This window comes from Haliotis rufescens, unplaced genomic scaffold (genome assembly GCF_023055435.1).
Source record: "Haliotis rufescens isolate VD_foot unplaced genomic scaffold, xgHalRufe1.0.p SCAF_9, whole genome shotgun sequence".
Lineage (NCBI taxonomy): Eukaryota > Metazoa > Mollusca > Gastropoda > Lepetellida > Haliotidae > Haliotis > Haliotis rufescens.
Genome location: NW_025964383.1, coordinates 13,002,626 through 13,020,970, shown reverse-complemented (window position 1 = coordinate 13,020,970; position 18,345 = coordinate 13,002,626). Strand labels below are relative to the sequence as shown.

Here is an 18,345-nt window from a genome sequence, read left to right as displayed (position 1 = left end):
TAAAGAGGGGTTCAACCCAATTCGCGCATTCACTCTTTTGTGTCACCAAGGCAATGGACTTTAGAATATATTATTTTTGTTTTATTTCTAACTTATTCGTTATAACGAGGCGTGCCAGAATTGTGTGATCTTTGGTTTGATTTCAAAATTAGCCCAGAATATCATTTGTCAGCTCATGGGTTCTTCATCAGAAGGTTGAAGGTCTAAGACCTGCATTACTTCGGGGTTTTCACCTATGTTAAGCTGCTACCAAATCGTATAACAGAATTGATTTTTAAAGTGGCGTTAATCACAATACACTCACTCACCCCTCTGGCTAATATTTTTCGTAATACCATAGGCGGGGGGAACTGTCATTGGTTCACTTTAAGGTAAACATTTCCAAGACGATGATATGGTCGGTAATATTTGTTATAGCGACCTTTGTCTGCATAAACAAAGGCGAATTACCCTGTAGCCATAAAATATATATGTCTATTATCTTAATTGCAATTACTTAAAATATGCAAATCCCAATTGACCATGGATATGAAATATTTGGACTTGTGACAAAGAAATATAGCCGCACCCCAAGCCTAGCTAGGGGTAGGTTAGGCGATCCGTGGCACCAACAGATTGTGCTGCCCTGGCACCCACTGCTTTTTTGTATAAACATATATCTACCTGTCTAAATCAATGTGTATATACTGCAAGCCTTCTATCGACTCCATGTTGTCACTTCCTACAGAGAACCGTACACCGACCCCGTGCATATACGAGTATACAAATGATCATAATCTATAATAACTGATGTTGAACACAGTTACCAACGTGTCCTGTAAGTAATTAACATGGGCCAGGAAAACAAGCCAATGACACACAAAGACTGCCAGCGCCTGACCTTCATTAGCCCAAGCATCATCGACTTAGCTACTCTATGCCCCTCAATCGTAGTGGGTGACTAAATGTTCCATACGTGTTGACGTTTTATATTACTTGAACACGATGGACATCAAAACCTATATCGAAGGAGATACATGGTAAATGTTCTCACACTTCAACACCATAGATCTGTCTACCACGTCTGACTTCAGCAGATGAACACCGCATTCCCTGGCCACACCTGTAACATCAATATATACATCACCATATACATGTGTGATGAGACAGGGGGACTTCGTGTGTGGGTTTTGCTCTGTTTACCACTCTCGGACATGGAGATGCATGTTTAGTTATCAAATGTATCTGAGATTATGTGATTAAGGGAGGTTTAAAGACGAAGTGTGATACAAATTTACCAAGTAAAACATCCATGGTTTTTGAGTCTCTCTTCTCTATGGTTTCCTTCTCCTCAATGCACTGAAAATATAGCATATGTATTATATAACAAAGCACATGCCTGTCATGGCATCTCATTGGTCTAGGATTTCCAAGACACGCAATAATTAACGGTTGCAATCAATATCAAGAATTCATGACACTCTCACACAACATATCTGAATAAAATGATAGACGCTGACACGTCTAAAGGTGTGTACATGTTAGGTAATAAAAAGCTTCTGATTTCGACATTGAGCTTGTCTGTAAGTGTTTTGAGGCTTTCAATATGTTTCTCATCTGAAGCAATTTTCGTCTTCAGCTCTGTCAGGTCCTGCGAAAATACAAGCGTTAAATGGTCTGATGCACTTTCTCTCAATATGACAAAACATAGTTATGACGATTGAGGCAAATTTGCTTTGGATCAACCTCGTTGGTCAGTTTGTTGGTCAGTGTGCAAGCAAGATTTCATGATATTCCTGATTGTACTCACCATTTTGTGTTTCATTTCCAAGTCTGCCATAAATTCATCGTCAGTCTGAGTATCCTTGTCTGAAACAACAGACGAATAACTCCTGATGATTAACACCGGGAACGTGTTATGTGCAGTCTACGAACATTAAATCTTCAGAAACAAAGCATGAGTCTTAGATAGAGAAACACATGAAGAAAAAAGAGGGTCTGTAAACGAAATAGAATGTCACAAGAACTTGCAAACATTGTACCCATACAAAGAATGAATACAACAACAATGATGTTCAATGTGTATACCTTTTACAGATTCCTCATCCACTTCCCTAGGCAAAATGGCGCCAAACACTGATATGGTTGATTTCAGTGTTGACAAGCTGTTGGTGTTGAAGGCAGCTGTAGGTACGACATGTGTTTGAGGTGCAGCAGTTTCTAGATAGTTCCGAGTTATGTCCCCTACATAACTCTCCAGTTCCACGAGGTCTGACCACGAGGCATAGAGGAGGACTTTGGCGATGTAGTCTAAAGCCTCAGTGCATGTCTTCCATTCTTCTTCACAGGTGGTGAGTTGAGCATATAGAGTTGCCTTGGTCTCCTTCGTCTGACTTTCAAGATCGATCAGAAGTTCCTTCTCTCTTTGGTCAAGTTGTGATCTCAGAGATTGGAATGTGTGGCTAATAGTATCTTTCAAAGAGTTGTGTGTTCTGTCGGTGGATTCGGTTCCCTGTCTGATGCTCTGCATGTGTGATTGCTGGCGAGCCTGTAACGTCGATAGCTCATCCGTATGATGGTTCAACTGTTTTGTTACAGTATCAGCAACCACATCCAGGTCCACAACTTCATGGTCTGCGTGGTCATCAAACCTACATTTGGCACAGATTAACTTCTTGCAGGTTTTATCAAACAGATAAAGGAGATGGTGTTTGTGGATACTGCAGAAGGCTGGAATGTTCGAAGCAGTCGGTGCCATGTCACTGAAGTTTTGAAGTACATGGTTCCTGGTAAGTTTGACGCTGCTGTGCATGTTCTGGCAGTATTCGCAGAGGAACTCCTCACACTCCTGACACCAACACACAGCCTGGTTCCCGTCATCGTCATTTGTACAGAGGAGCTCTGTGGGGCGATGTTTGACTGTCACGTGGAATACTTCCTTCTGTCTCGCTGCATCCTTCTGGAGGCCTGTGTCTGTGAGGTTGACCTCCCTCTGACATGTAGAGCATGATATCACACCACCAGCTGCAGATGTCACACACGTCTCACACACAGCGTGTAGACAGGGCAGTAAGTAGGGGACTGGACCTTTCAGGGTAAACTGCTGCTGACAGACAGAACACTTTGGGAAGGCGTCCATTCTGAAAGACAGAAAACTTAAATGAGGGACTCAGAGCTGTTTCCAATCAACGTAGTGACACGTATCAATCCACTGTGTTCTTATCTATGGGGGCACAGCTCAGTATGATACAAAACATGCACACACATTCTCATAGTCAGCCTGTCATATTTGGCACCATGCCATGATGTCAATCACTGGATTGTCTGTTCTAATTTTGGACAGACAACCGTGACATAGCCTGAATATTGCGGTGCGGCGTTCAACAACAACCAAACAAACAAATAAAAGATATTGCTCCTTGAAATAATCTCCCTGAAGCCAAATTCACGAACCTAATATCAACAAAATCATTTAGGATTTTTGTCACTGGCCAGATAACTGTTTGGCGATATCTGGTTGCAGCACACGACAATGATGCATAGCCTCACTACACATGTGCATTCAGATACACCATATACACTCCATGAACTCAAGAAAAGTAGAACCAGTTTCTTTACTCTGCATTCAGGATCATAAAGCGACCACAAAAACCATCACAGTAACAACGTGTGAGTTTCCATTCACGATATGTCAAGTACAATCAATAGCAGTCTAGTGTTAAGAGGTACATGTCTGTACACACCGCGCGACAACGGTTATTCGACACGACCGGGGCTTATGTATACACACTATAACAATAGTTAAAGTGGGTCATGACTTGTATGAATAACGACTGCATTCATTGTAAACCGAGGGTAGTAATGTGTGTCAGTCAGTCAACACTAATATCCCGTCTATACACTGTATGAATAGAGGTATAGATACCACCTTCAGCAGCATGATAGTATCTTGACATATACATGGAATTTGTGACCCTGATTATCGAACAGTTATCTGTGTGTAGGGGGACAAAGTGAGAGGCGAGACACAACACACCTACCTGGACATTTAACTTCCGTCACTGTGACACAAACGTCACTTCCGGGAGATAACGCGGAAACGCTGTCTTATTACACATATGCATGCACTAATAGATGTTTATGTTGGCAATTTTAATAACAATGTATGTACCATGCATACCTCTGTGGTATGAATATAAAATACATGAAGAATGAAGTATATATACTGAACCAAATTAAAAACTTCACAATCCTAAAGTTTTAACATTTTGATCAGTTATCATTGTGGGCCCTTATTGTGTATTTAAACAGTAACGGCCAGGTATTGTCTTCAGATAACACCCGTTTTTGTGCAGGTGAATCGATCAAAATCATTTGCACAGCACTAAAGTGGCAAAAGTGTTTTTTCACGTGCAACTGGTCACGTGGCCATAATACCGCACGTGTTTTCAACCATACATGTTAGCAGTCATTAACCAAAAAAGAAAAACACAAGAAAACAAAAGTCTTTACGGCCATTTGTCATGCCACACCTTTCAAATGTGCAACGTGAATGTGCCATCGGCATGTTGCAGACGGGAAGGTCCGTAGCTAAAGTCGCAAGGACGATGGGTTGTAGTCGACGGACGCGTCTACAGCAAACGGGTACCAGGTCGACCACGTGTGACGTCACATGCAGAGGATCGTCAGATTGTCTTACGTCACCTCCGTAACCGATATTTAATGGCTACCTCAACCAGAAATGAACTGTTTAGGGGTAGACTGAGTGCGCAAACTGTTCGAAACCGTCTGAGAACTGCTCACCTTCAAGCACGACGGCCATACTGCGGGCCGATTCTGACTCAATTACACAGACGTCAACGTCAATTGTGGGCACAGCGACACTTTCGATGGACTCAGAGGAATTGGAATTAAGTCGTCTTCAGTGATGAACCCCGATTTAATCTTTGATATGCTGATGGTAGGGTGAGGGTGTGGAGGCGCCGTCATGAACGTTACGCCCAGTGTTGTGTACAGGAAGTTGACAGATTTCGAGGCGGAAGGGTCATGGTTTTGGATGCTTTCTGTGGCAATGCACGTTCCAGGCTTCTTGTCAACCGTGGCAACCTCAAGGCTGCTGCTTACCGCGACCAGGCACTGGCACCAGAACTTCTGCCTTTTATGGCAGCACATGGACCGGGTTTGATCTTCCAACACAACAATGCCAGACCCCAAACAATAATTTTGACAAGGAATTTCCTTCAGAATGCGGGAGTCAACGTCATGGACTGGCCGTCAAGGTCTCCCGACCTTAATCCCTTCGAACACGTCTGGGATGCTCTTGGTAGAAGTCTGCGCACTCTCCAGAACCAACCACAGAATTTGCAAGATCTTGGCACCATTTTGCAGCAACAATGGCGTCGTCTTCCCAATCATGTGTTCACAAGCATCACAAGGTCCATGCGGAGGCATTGTGTGGCAGTTGTCAACGCACATGGTGGCCATACACGCTATTGAACTACTGACTAATGATTTAAACTGTTGATGTTATTACCGAATACCGTAGGTGCTTGGAACAAATTATGGTTACCACCGATAATTAATATCCTTCTTTGGATATTAATGATTAAAAATTACCTTCTCTGATACAATTGTTCGTTGTATATCACATATGGGATTACTTTTAAAAATGTGAAGTTTTTTATTTGACTCAGTATATGTCTCTTTTAATGTGTAACATAGCAAATTTTCAAAAAGCCTCAGTATTTCAGCCATTTGATGGATTAAACATTAAAAAAAGAAGACGCGTAAATTTCTACTGGTGTTGGATATCTTACACATCGTATCTTTGAAAATAAATAAACCTACAACATTTAAACATTGTAGGGGTGATGTGGCTGCAAATTAATTTCCCATGTCTTCGTTGAACCATTTTATTATTACACAAATTACCAAGCCACAGATCACCTTTTGCATACTGTTGCAGGAATGTTTGTTTCTCGCATTCAGCAATATTCCAGCTCTATGACTGCGGTCTGTAAATAATCGAGTCTTGGCCAGACATCCAAGTGATTGACATCATGAGCATCGATCCATGCATTTGGGATCCATGACATTTATCAACCTATTCAGAAAAACCTGACCACCCATCCCGGGAGTCGCCCCTTACGACAACCATAGTCGTCTTTTACGGCAAGCATGGATGCTAAAGATCTATTCTACCCCGGATCTTCATTGGTCCTGTTGCAGGAATGAGTGATGATTAGACATACATGTAATCACATTTAACAACAGTTCTTTCAACTTTCAGTTTTCAATTACAAAAAAACATACAAGCTGGGTGTAGTTTATTTGCCCCTCAGAAGTCAAATAGATATTCATTTCACATCGTCAAACAGCAGTACACAGAAAGATACTACATGTTTTCATAGAAAGTAGGCGATGGCATCTTGGATTTATGTTTTTTTCAGATTTTGGTTTAACTATGTGAGTGAGTACATACAAACCAGGAACTTTTGTAATTCGCTTTGGGTGGTAGATGCAATTTCCTTTTTTGACTTGTACCATATGTTCCCGTGTGTTTTTTCAGGTGACAATTTACTTGCCTTTGCATGTGTTTGTGACGGGTGCCATCGTTTTGGCCGGATACGCTCAACGCTGAACCCCTTCAGAGCCCATTTCGTGTTTTGCATTGTTGATGCTGAATTCATTTGTGCCTCAATATCATCCAGTGTTTCTTCACTAAGTTTGGGGAATCTCCCTTCACTCTCAGTGGGCGTGTCATCCACGGGTTATTCTTTAAATTAAAGGGAACTGCAGATGTTGTTGTCTCATTTGCTTGACCCAGTAACAACTATATTGCATCAAGACCGTCACTATCGATCCAGTGCACATCTAATGAACCAAAATCAACCTCTGATCATTGTTCATCGTCCATTTTTTAGTGTTGAAATCGTTGTAGAAAGATCATCTTCGATTTGAAACGAGTGCCGTGAAGCTCGAGAAAGCTGCTTTCTAATTGACTGATGTCGACTTCTTGTTGGTAATTTCAGTGGTTGGTCAAAGTTCGCGAAAAGTCGTTCCGACGTGAACCTTAATGGGATGTCCTCAGATCTTTGTTTAGCTGCAGCGAGAACATAGATCTGATTTTAATGCGATTGCTGAAGACCTATTCTACACCGGATCTTTACGGTCCTTTTGTTAACTAACTGTTGTAGCAGATGGTGATTTGATGATTTTACAAAAAGATTGCGGCTATAGTGAGTGAGTGAGTTAGGTTCAACGCCGCTTTTAAAAGTATTCCAGTTATATCACGGCGTGTCAGCTTAATGTTGGAGGAAAGCCCGAAGTGATCATGATGCAGGTCTCAAACGATTTCCACTTCGGTGAAACCTACGAGTACGGGTATGGTGCTGACAAACCTAGAAACAAAATCGGGGCGAACCGGGATTCGAACCCACAATCATAGGTTTCTGGGGTACCCAAGGGACGCAACTTTGCACAGCAAATCGCGGCGCCTGAGACGACTTGGCCAACCGTGCCCCTGCGGCTATAGACACATATTGATATTATTTATGCAACATTGATATCTGTTTAATATTATCTTTGTAAGATAATTACAGTAAGTACGGATAAAATACAGAAAACAACGTTTATATCGAACTCGAATTTTAGTTTGTTATAAGATACAGCAAATGCCCGGGAACAAAAAAAACAGTTCGTTATATCTGTCAGTTGGTTTGTAGCGTGTTCGTAGTTTACAGTTACTGCTGAGACTCACTTCTTGGCTGCTGCGAGTGTTGGCGTGGAACAGACCCTCTGTATAATGGACTGGTTGAAGATCAGGCCGGACGGCGGAGCGAATGTCCCCAGAAACAGTCCCAAAACGTGTGACGGACAGTCGGGTCCATGTCAAAACTATGTGACAACATCATGGATTGTTAGACAACGTCCGGTGTAGGTCTTGGGCCTTGATATTTGACTTGCAAATGAGTCGCAGCAATTTCATTGAGACAAGGAGCAGCACTGTTGCCGCATGGTAAAGTATTCGCACATCACGCCAGCTCAGGTTCTGTACACAGCAGTGTGAGTCCCATTTCTTGTGTCCCCCGCCGTGATATTGCTGGAATATTTCACTTACTCACTCAACATAAATGATCACAATGACAATATGTTTAATATTTTCGCAAGGTTTTATTTCATAGGTCCACGTAATTGTGCATATCACCCTCAAAAGAGGCGGTTATGTTTGTCGTAAGAGACGACTAACGGGATCGGGTGGTCAGGCTCGCTCACTTGGTTGGTGCATGTCATCGTATCTCATTTGCGTGCATAGATGCTCATGATAATAATCACATGATCTGCTTATTACATACCGCCGCTATATAGCTGGAATATTGATGAGTGAGGCGTTAAACCCTAAACAAAACAGTTGAATCACAAATTGTGCATGTACCATATCTGAATATGTTGAAAATTTATTAAATGAATAAATATCATTTGAAGAAACTGTCAAACCTTACTTAAAGAAATTCAGGCGTCCTCCCTTAGCCGCAGTGGTCCAGACTGTCTTGATTCCACCTGCGTCAATTGTACCCTGAAATACGATACACAAATTCTTTTAAAAAAGGCCAATATTTTTATCTCTACCGGAGACATTTGTTATGCTGATTGGTCGAAATCGACTTCTTCGATGATAATGTAAGTGACATTTTATATTACAGGAATACAGGAAATAACACTTAAGCATTAACGTATATCTCGTGACTACCTTTCGTATCCCTATTTGGGGCGGTCGAGTAGCCTAGTGGTTAAAGCGTTCGCTCGTCACGCCGAAGATCCGGGTTCGATTCCCGACGTGGGTACAATGGGTGAAGCCCATTTCTGGTATCCCCGCCTTGATATTGCAAGGATATTGCTAAAAGCGGCGTAAAACCATACTCACTGACTCACTAATATCCATCGCAGGTCTTTTTTTCACATGAAGCCTTGTGTCCTGTGAGAAATACGAAGAGGTACGTGTGCCCCCCATGCAGAACATGCACACATTTATAGGCAAACATGTATTTGCTGATACAACCGACCTCCGACCTCCGACCTCAAACCGAAGATCCGGGTTCGATTTCCAACATAGTTACAATCTGTAATGCCCATTTTCTGGTGTCTCCCGCCCTGGTATTGCTTGAAAATTTCCGGCGTAAAATCATATTCACCAACTCTCTTACCTATATGTAACATTCGCCTGGCAGACATCGTTTGCTCCGATAATCACGTTGATCATTTATCGACACAGTTTGGTGACACAGGTACAAAAAAAAACCATAAGAAAAGCAACCTGTGCTTGTCGCAAGAGGTGACTAAATGCATCAATTGTCGGGCGAGGTGCCTTGGTTAATTACTTGTCATCATATCCACATTCCTTGGATCCATCCGGGGTAGAATAGGTCTTCAGCAACCCATGCCTTCCGTAATAGGCGAGTAACGGGATCGGGTGGTCAGGCTCGCCGACTTGGTTGATGCATGTCATCGTATCCTAATTGCGTGGATCGATGCTCATGATGTCAATCACTGGATTGTCTGGTCCAGACTCGATTATTTACAGACCGCCGTCATTCAGTTTGAATATTGCTGAGTGCGGCGTTAAACAACATTCAAACAAACAAACAAACGTGGATCTTTGCTCATCACTGGATTGTTTGGTCCACAAAACAACGGAACAATCCACTGTCATTATTGATAATGTGAAAAGAACCACGTTCGTTTTGCACCAGTTTTGAAAAGGCGCTGCAAAAAGGACTTATAAACCTCGGATGACGCCGGGGCGGTCGGGTAGCCTAGTGGTTAAAGCGTTCGCTCGTCACGCCGAAGACCCGGGTTCGATTCCCGACATGGGTATAATGTGTGAAGCCCATTTCTGGTGCCCCCCGCCGTCATATTGCTGGAATATTGCTAAAAGCGGCGTAAAACCATACTTACTCACTCACTCACTCACTCACTCGGATAACGCCACACTACAGTAACAGAAGGCCCTTCAAAATGTTGGTAAACTTCCAAGCCAGGCAATATCAACAATGCCCGGGGCGTTCCGGTGGAACGGTTCATAAGTTTGATAAATCTCGCCTCCTCGGTTTTGGTTGAAAATGTAAAACATTGAGCTTTTCCCTCACTCGCGGTTTTACCTTTCAACCCAAACCGAGGAGACGTGTTTTATCCTGTACTTACAACGCAGTTTCATGACATTCCCAGGAGGCCTACCTTGATGATGACGGAGAGCATGCCCGCAAACATCACGACAGCCTGAAAGACATCAGTCCAGATGACCGCTTTCAGTCCGCCCTGCGAACAATACACCCGTTCCAGTAACATTTCACATAAGGATTAGGTCGATCCTGGTTCATACAATTTAAGATTAATGCTACTTCTCAGATATATTCAACTATTATTAAATTACAATTATTTCTAAAGGTTGTTCCATGTTTTGGCGTATATAACATTACAATTTGACCATTTTAGGATAAAATACTTTAATGGACAGGTAAACCTTGATTTGCAAAGTATTGCTCTTGGTTCGTCAAAATGAACCGGTTGTGTTGAAAGTTTTACCAACAAAATATAACATGTATGAATAAAATAGGATTGACGTATTTCTCACCATGGCTGTGTATACAATAGCGGCAGCTGCAACCAGGAAGATGGATCCTGTCTGGGGAAATCCCGTCACTATAAATAGAACAAGATTTTTTTTCCTTCAAGATTTTACAACTGTCCAGTCAAGGTGACGGTACGTTATTTTGGCGCGGACAACGTATGCTGGCTACCTTATCTTAGAGATAGCAGGGGCGAAACAAGCATTGTAGCAGAAAAGAAATTGTTTACACCTTAGAAAAAAGCCTATATTTTTGACACATAAAAAGCACACAATTTGTTTATAAGTACTAGTAAGCCTCAAGTTTTCTATATATGCCGTGAATTATTTATTCGAACTATACACGGTCGAACATGATATTTATTGTCCAACATGAAAATCGGAATCTTAACGCATTTTAGGATTTTAGTGGTAGCTGTTTTGTGACGTAAGCAAACCCTGCTCTCAAAATTATTCTAATTATAACGATAGGTAGGCTCGCGTTGAAATATGAAAATATATATAACCATCACATACTGTAATAACACACATAAGTAATATTATCGATTCGCTTTAATGTTTCATTTGTCATCGTAGAGGTTTCTTGAATGAAAGTCGTAAATCTGTTGATGAAAACACACACACACACACACACACACACACACACACACACACACACACACACACACACACACACACACACACACACACACACACACGGCCGTTTTGCGTCTTCGTAACATTGGTTTTGCTTTCACTTAAAACTACCCTTGTTGAACTGTCTGAATGCAGGTCTGAGATTGAACCCATGAACACGGGTATGGTGTGGCGAACATAATATAATCAGGACGAATCTTTATTCGGGGGCACGGGTGGCCTAGTCGTCTAAGGCGCCGCGATTCGCTGTGCAGAGTTACGTCCCTTAGGCTCACCAGAAGCCTATGATTGTGGGTTCGAATCCCGGTTCGCCCCGATTATGTTTCTAGGTTTGTCAGCACCATACCCGTGCTCGTGGGTTTCACCGAAGTGGTAAACGTCTGAGACCTGCATCACTTGGGGCTTTCCTCCCACATTAAGCTGACACGCCGTGATATTACTAGAATATTGTTAAAAGCGGCGTTAAACCCAACACACACACACACACACACACACACACTCATCTTTATTCGTCGAATGCAGGGCGAGAATGATGCCTGGGCAATTCGTTTCTTCCCTGTCATCATAACATTATAACCATAGCACTTTTGTTCAGATAATTTAATGTTTTCAAACATACACGTACCTGCCTCCAGTGCTATAGCTGGGCCAAACATCACCACGCCCATGTAGAAAACCTGGAATGGCATAATAGTTTGAACTTGGGTGAGATGTTTGATTTGATGTTTCTTGTTTAAGGACGGATTCAGAAATAGTCAATCTATATAACGGCGGGGTGAGAACAATTGAGTCTGGACCTGACAAGCCAGTACTTGATAACATAAGCGACGACATGTAGCAACAAAGTCAGCGAGCTTGACCACCCGATCCTGTTAGTACCCTGTTAGGACAGGCATAGTTACCTCTTACAGCAAACATGGGCTGCTGAAGATTGCACTTATTTTGAGACGTGCATGCACGTGCACTAGTCCGGATCAATGCATATTTCATAGTGCTAGCCCGCTGAGGTACGATGGCGCAGTTTCACATGGATACTGCCTCTTTTAAATGTCCGGCTTCCGTCACCATTCGGCAAAGTCCGGCGGTCGTTGTCCAGTGCCTTTACGTCCATTGTTAAACACTAAGGGGCTCGTATATTTCATTCTCTAGCGATTTATTGGCACACTATTTTCTTGTACTGATCTGAATTTTCAGTCAATATGCATGTTGCCTGATTGCACACAAAGGGGAGCAGCTAAGTTTCTATGTTTGTTGATGGTGAATGCCGGGGCGGTCGGGCAGCCTAGTGGTTAAAGCGTTTACTCGTCACGCCGAAGATCCGGGTTCGATTCCCGACCATTTCTGGTGTCTCCTCCGTGATATTGCTGGAATATTGCTAAAAGCGGCGTAAAACCATACTCACTCACTCACTAATGGTGAATGACAAAATATCAACTAAATTATTATGAGATTTAATTTTGAAATTGCACTGTTGTAGGTTGTATATGTTGATAAGCTGCTACTATAACCCAGACATTAGCGTATGGATCTTTCCTATACGTATCTGTCCGTACTTACGTATGATAGAGCGCCAAGGGTAGTTCCAAGTTGACGGATCGTACGTGATTTAAACCGCCCATCCAAATACTGAAAACATAAAATAAATATATAAGTGATTCAGGTGAAGTAAACCTTTTTAAAATTTAAAGTACTCATCAAATACTTTTATATTCATATTGCTTTTCACTCTTTACGTACGTAATTGAGATGAGTGATTGAGTGATTACTGCACTGTCAAATCTCATTAAACATCACAAGTTTTACTGACCGCCTCCTTAGTGTAGTGGTAGAGCGTCCGCCCGGAGAGCGGAAGATCCGGGGTTCAATCCCCAAAGACGTTAAAAGATGGTACTTGTTGTTACCCTGTCTGGCGCTCGGCATTAAGTGGCTAAATAAGAACTGGTCGGCTCGGAGTCAGTAAACTTTGTCTGAGTGGGGTATTCATGTTAAACTGCTGCATGATATCTCAGTGAGCTAGCATCTATAAATCGGCATCAGTCCGGACAAGTACAAGCAGCCACACACACACATGTGTATGTACGTCGCTATATAAGTTCAATAATCTTGGACGCGACGTTAACCCCATGTCACCTCACCTCACATGTTTTATTCCAGTACGATAACTATTTACGTGATTATCTGACAACCCCTCCAAAATATGATCGCCCAGTATAAATAAATGATATGTGGGTTCTTGAGCCAATCAGACGTCAGCCAACGAACACGATTCGACTTTATTTCTTTATTATCTCGATTCGGAAATCAATTTTAAGAAAGGAAATTTCATATTGAACACAACTGTTCCAAATAGTGTACTCTTTCTTGAGTGTAGATGACATGACACTCGACAGGATGTATGAACTATCGTCAACAATGTAATGTTGCGGTCTTTATTATCTACATTCGGAACTGATGGTTTTACTTTGTTTGCGAGATACGCAATGCAGGTCTCATACCGAGACTCGATGCGGATTGGCTGATTAGAAAGATTTCCTGACGCGTCTAAGCTAGTTCCGCTGTATAACTCTGAGCTTACCTCGTAAGCGCTTGTAAGTTTCAGGGGATGAATCAGTGGGATCATCAACACCCTGCATATCAGAAATCCCCCCATGAAACCAAAAAGAGCTATAAAAAGCTGAGCTCCATACACGTATACTTCTGCCGGATAGCCCAACATCATGATCGACGACTCAAACGACACCATGAGCGACACAGCGACGGGGAGAAACTTCATGGCACGTCCTCCGACCAGAAACTCGGATGTTGTTCGCTGACGTCCGCCAGACATAGCAAAGTAAAGTCCTATGCCCAGTGAGATGAGGATGGTGGCGCCGAACACCACGTAGTCGACGATGTGGAAGCTGTGTCTGCTGGCCATTGTAATTCGTTTCTCTTCCTATTGATCCAAGTGAGTCTTGGCAAGGGATGAGTCTTGTGATGCTTGGATGCGTTTATGATGCGTTGGAAACTTTTGTGATGCTCAGAGAAATCTGGGGATGCCTGCCAATCTCTTGGGACGGGTATGCCTGTTTTGGAATGCGTTGGGATGTATTGGTATGCGCTTAAAGGCCTTGAGAAAACAAGGTCTTGCGGTGTCTAGGAATGTCTTGGGGTTTTCGAAAATTCTTGAAGTATATTGAAAGGTCTTTGGATGCTAAGGTAAGAAGGCAATCTGTAGATTTGATACCATCGGTGTGGACTTCAATGTGTTGAGAATACTCTTGCCATCTCTGCACGATGTCGTTCCTCTGTGCTACGTTGCATAAGATGCCCTTGTCACTCTCAAGATGGACTGGGCATTGGGAAACATTCTGTTGGGTTTAAAACACAAATATATAAGCATACGTGTACACAATGTACCTTTACCTACATCATACATCGTTTTCTATAAACTATGGAGAATTTAGGTGAGTATGGTTGAGTATGGATAAGTATTCTTAAATTAGATGACATCCAAAGTAACAGTATATTCGTCTTTTAAATAACTAGACATGCATTGTCGGGCCTTAAAGTGGACTACAGGAAGCTAAACACGCCAACCTCAGTTCTGCCCCATATGGCAATTGAAAATATTTATGGTAACACTCAGGATAAGTAATGATGCTAAATAAAGAAGATTAATATTTAAAAAAATATGGTCAGTTTTAATTATTGGGTGGATGTCGATTTTTAAACAATCCATCAAAATCTCACACAGTATTATCAAATCATGGCGGACAGTGTCTGCACTGCACGCTCCATGTTTAAAGCAGTTGCCGTCACAACTAATTGTAATGGGCCATGTAGAAGCACGGTGGTCGGCCCTATCATCTGGCGTGTAATCGCAACTTTGTCACACTGGTGTCGGAGCTTGGAGTAAAGCAGTACGTCGTACAAATAGCAAACTAAATGTTATAGATTGTAACAGTAAAATCAGTATCCGTTACACATTCGTCGACCCGTGACGGCCCGGTGTAGAAAAGGTCTTCAGCAACCATTGCTTGCCGTAAAAGGCGTCTATCCTTGTCGTAAGAGGCGAACAATGGGATTGGTTGGTCAGGCTCTGGGCCAGACAATCCTGTGATTGATATCATCGATCTACGGAAATGGGATCAATGACATGCATCGAGCGAGCGAGCCTGACCACCCGATCCCATTACTCGCCAGGTGAAAATGGAGTCATCTAGAAGTTATGTTTTACCAAACTAAACAAGTTAATGTCGCTGCAATAACGTCGAGACCAAGCTTAAATAGCTCCTGATCATTACACATAGCTTTCCTTAATTATCGGAGAATATTGTATGCCTCACCAGAAGTATGTTACGTTTTAAACATTCCGCCAAATACACGGGGCTGAACTCTTTATCAACATATGAAGCAACAGAAACGAAAAGGATTTTTGTCTGGTGTACCCGTGAAGATGTAACAATTAAATCCTTTAAAAAATGCATTTCCTAAAGAAATAATAATTTTGTCTTCAATGAAAATCATAAAAAAGATTCAATGCGATCTAGTTTATTTTATGTAAAATAGTTTTCAATGTCAAAGTAAAAAAAAAAAGAAATCCATTTCATATTTTTAGGTATTGAACCCCCAAATATCATATCCTTCCTGACAGAAGGAGAAATGCATATTTAGGAATAACTAAAAAATCACGGTCTTAAAAGTTGAAAATACAATCTGATTATGTTATACAAGAAATAACACTTAAATATAAAAACACATAAATAGTATGCATTATAGAACCAAAGAAATATTAAACCCCTTCGGACAGAAGGGACAAATGCATATTTTGAAATAGCCATCGGATGTGGCTGAAGGAAAAATGTATATTTTGGAATAACCAAATAAACCACAGTCTTGGAAGATTTAAATGAAATGTGTATCCATTTATGAGCGTTAACATCTTTCAATATCAGAAGAAACATTTACAATATGTTAATTAACCACAATGGTAAAAATATAGTTGAAACAGAAACAGAAAATGGAGTATACTACCTCTGCCCAATGAGTGTTTCTTATGAACGCTTCCACACATCTCACCTCGGGAATTAACGCTTCTGTCTCGTCATTGTGATTTGAATGAGATATTTGCATATTTGAATGCATTAACCTGCTATAGCGGTCGCTAACGTGCCGATCAGATGACATAGGATATTGTTGTGGGAATTGCAAAGAATCACTAACGAGGAATTACCGATATTATATACATCTAAAAACAGCACAACACAGTTCATACTCAACTAGTAATATTCTGTTGTTTTACATCTCAACACCCGCCATTATTGCATGTTAAATCACACTCGCTGATTCCATGCTCATGAATTACCTGATACTCGTGACTGAATATATCACCCGAACTTTCTAAAGCATTTTAATTCCCGACATGGGTACAATGTGTGAAGCCCATTTCTGGTGCCCCTCGCCGTGATATTGATGAAAGTGGCGTAAAACCATACTCACTCACTAAAGCATTTTAATTTCTATAATTGTACATATGTACGTCATGATTATGATATTGAGATAACCGTTATTATTATCGATAATTTGCAGTTGAATATGTTAACAATTATAATAATTTTGAATATTTTCATTGTGTATGCTGTCTTATTGGAGGTGAACATCCCACTCTATATAGTTGCGTCCCGAGTTGTCTACATGTCTATTTGTTTAATAGTGTACTCATATGGTAGACAAAAAGTTTTATTTTCACACAGATGGTAATCATGTTAAAACAAGGACGAGACAAAATCAGATAAGTATAAATGCAAGTTTGTACTGAATGAGACACTACTTCCTGGGATGTCCATAGTCGTTCTGGGTGTGATATGTATAAAATGTATCATTTAGCTCCGTTGTATATGAGCCTGTGGCCTTTCATACAACACAGAATTGAATTGAATGGAATGTTGATGACAATGCAGTTAACAAGTGGTTCATTGTTGGATGATGATATTAGCCACTAGCAATATCAGAAGTGCCACTGTGCACGACCAACCAGCACACTGGCACAATCCCTGGGTTAATATACTGGACTTTATTAGTCAGGCACAGAATCAACTACAATTTATAGTCGATTACAGAATAATTACAATCTCTTTAGAATAAGATCTTAGCTCTCGCTGCCGCTAAACAATAGTGTAAGGACATTTCGTTGCAGGTCTCGTCATAACGACTGTTTGCGAACTATGACCGACCAATGAATGACAAGAAGTCAACATTTATTTAGCCAATCAGAAACCAATTTTCTCTTGTTATAAAGGCACTTAATTCAAACTGGCCACTTCCATTCAAGACTACGCTTTGAAAAAGAAACTTTGACAAAGTTCTCGATTCTCGTTCCGGAACGTTCAAGATTTGAAAACAGATTTAAAGAACGTTCTGAAACGTTCAAGATTTTAAAACAGATCTAAAGAACGTTCTGGAACGTTCAAGATTTTAAAACAGATCAAAAGAACGCTCTGAAACGTTCAATATTTTAAAACAGATCTAAAGGACGTTCTGGAATGTATAACAGATAGCGGAGATTGTAATATGGCTGTACTTCCAAATGGCTGTGCAAAGCACATAACTGTCGTTCGGAATACCCCGTGTTAAACTTTTCGAGGTTCCTCATTTGGTAAGTGACGCTCTGATTGGTCGGATGAAAGGTCGTTCTGACGTAATGGGATGTTCTTAAATGATTGCTTAGCGGTAGCGAAAACTAAAACCTGATGTTAATGAGATTGAGAATGATTACAATCAATTATATATAAACAGATATGCGAAGAATTAACAAATATATAAAAGGATTCACAATGACTAATGCAGATTGATTTGAACACAGCAGAATCACAATGTGCATGCAGCTTACGAATGATTTAACAGTACTCATACAATTCAGGGGAGGTCGGGTAGCCTAATGGTTAAAGCGTTCGCTCGTCACGCCGAAAACCCGGGTTCGATTCCCGACATGGGTACAATGTGTGAAGCCCATTTCTGGTGTCCCCCGCCCTGATATTGCTGGAATTTTGCTAAAAGTGGCGTAAAACCAAACTCACTCACTCACCTATACAATTCATCCTCCAGTCTCTATCTGAATGCGGCGC

General features: G+C 41.4%; 2 protein-coding genes across 5 annotated transcripts in view; both read right to left on the bottom strand.

The window, feature by feature from the left end:
- The window catches only part of LOC124112481 (tripartite motif-containing protein 45-like), a 34,225-nt gene extending 30,184 nt beyond the window's left edge, over nucleotides 1-4,041 (bottom strand). The window contains exons 1-5 of one of the 3 annotated variants that reach the window (XM_048390764.1): nucleotides 4,020-4,041; nucleotides 2,068-3,119; nucleotides 1,790-1,848; nucleotides 1,278-1,338; nucleotides 1,034-1,102 (exon numbers count right to left, since the gene is read on the bottom strand). In XM_048390764.1, the coding sequence (XP_048246721.1) occupies nucleotides 1,034-1,102; nucleotides 1,278-1,338; nucleotides 1,790-1,848; nucleotides 2,068-3,119; nucleotides 4,020-4,027 (1,249 nt within the window). In that variant the 5' untranslated portion in view covers nucleotides 4,028-4,041. The remainder of the gene's footprint in view (nucleotides 1-1,033; nucleotides 1,103-1,277; nucleotides 1,339-1,789; nucleotides 1,849-2,067; nucleotides 3,120-4,019) is intronic. The other 2 variants (XM_048390762.1, XM_048390763.1) reach the window with 2 other exon arrangements.
- Nucleotides 1-16,280, bottom strand: part of LOC124112462 — a 180,872-nt gene extending 164,592 nt beyond the window's left edge. Inside the window, exons 1-4 of one of the 2 annotated variants that reach the window (XM_048390752.1) lie at nucleotides 16,256-16,280; nucleotides 13,815-14,589; nucleotides 12,797-12,865; nucleotides 11,865-11,916 (exon numbers count right to left, since the gene is read on the bottom strand). In XM_048390752.1, the coding sequence (XP_048246709.1) occupies nucleotides 11,865-11,916; nucleotides 12,797-12,865; nucleotides 13,815-14,156 (463 nt within the window). In that variant the 5' untranslated portion in view covers nucleotides 14,157-14,589; nucleotides 16,256-16,280. Of the gene's footprint in view, nucleotides 1-11,864; nucleotides 11,917-12,796; nucleotides 12,866-13,814; nucleotides 14,590-16,255 lie in introns of those variants that run through there. The other variant, XM_048390756.1, reaches the window with a different exon arrangement.
- Nucleotides 16,281-18,345: the final 2,065 nt, after the last annotated feature.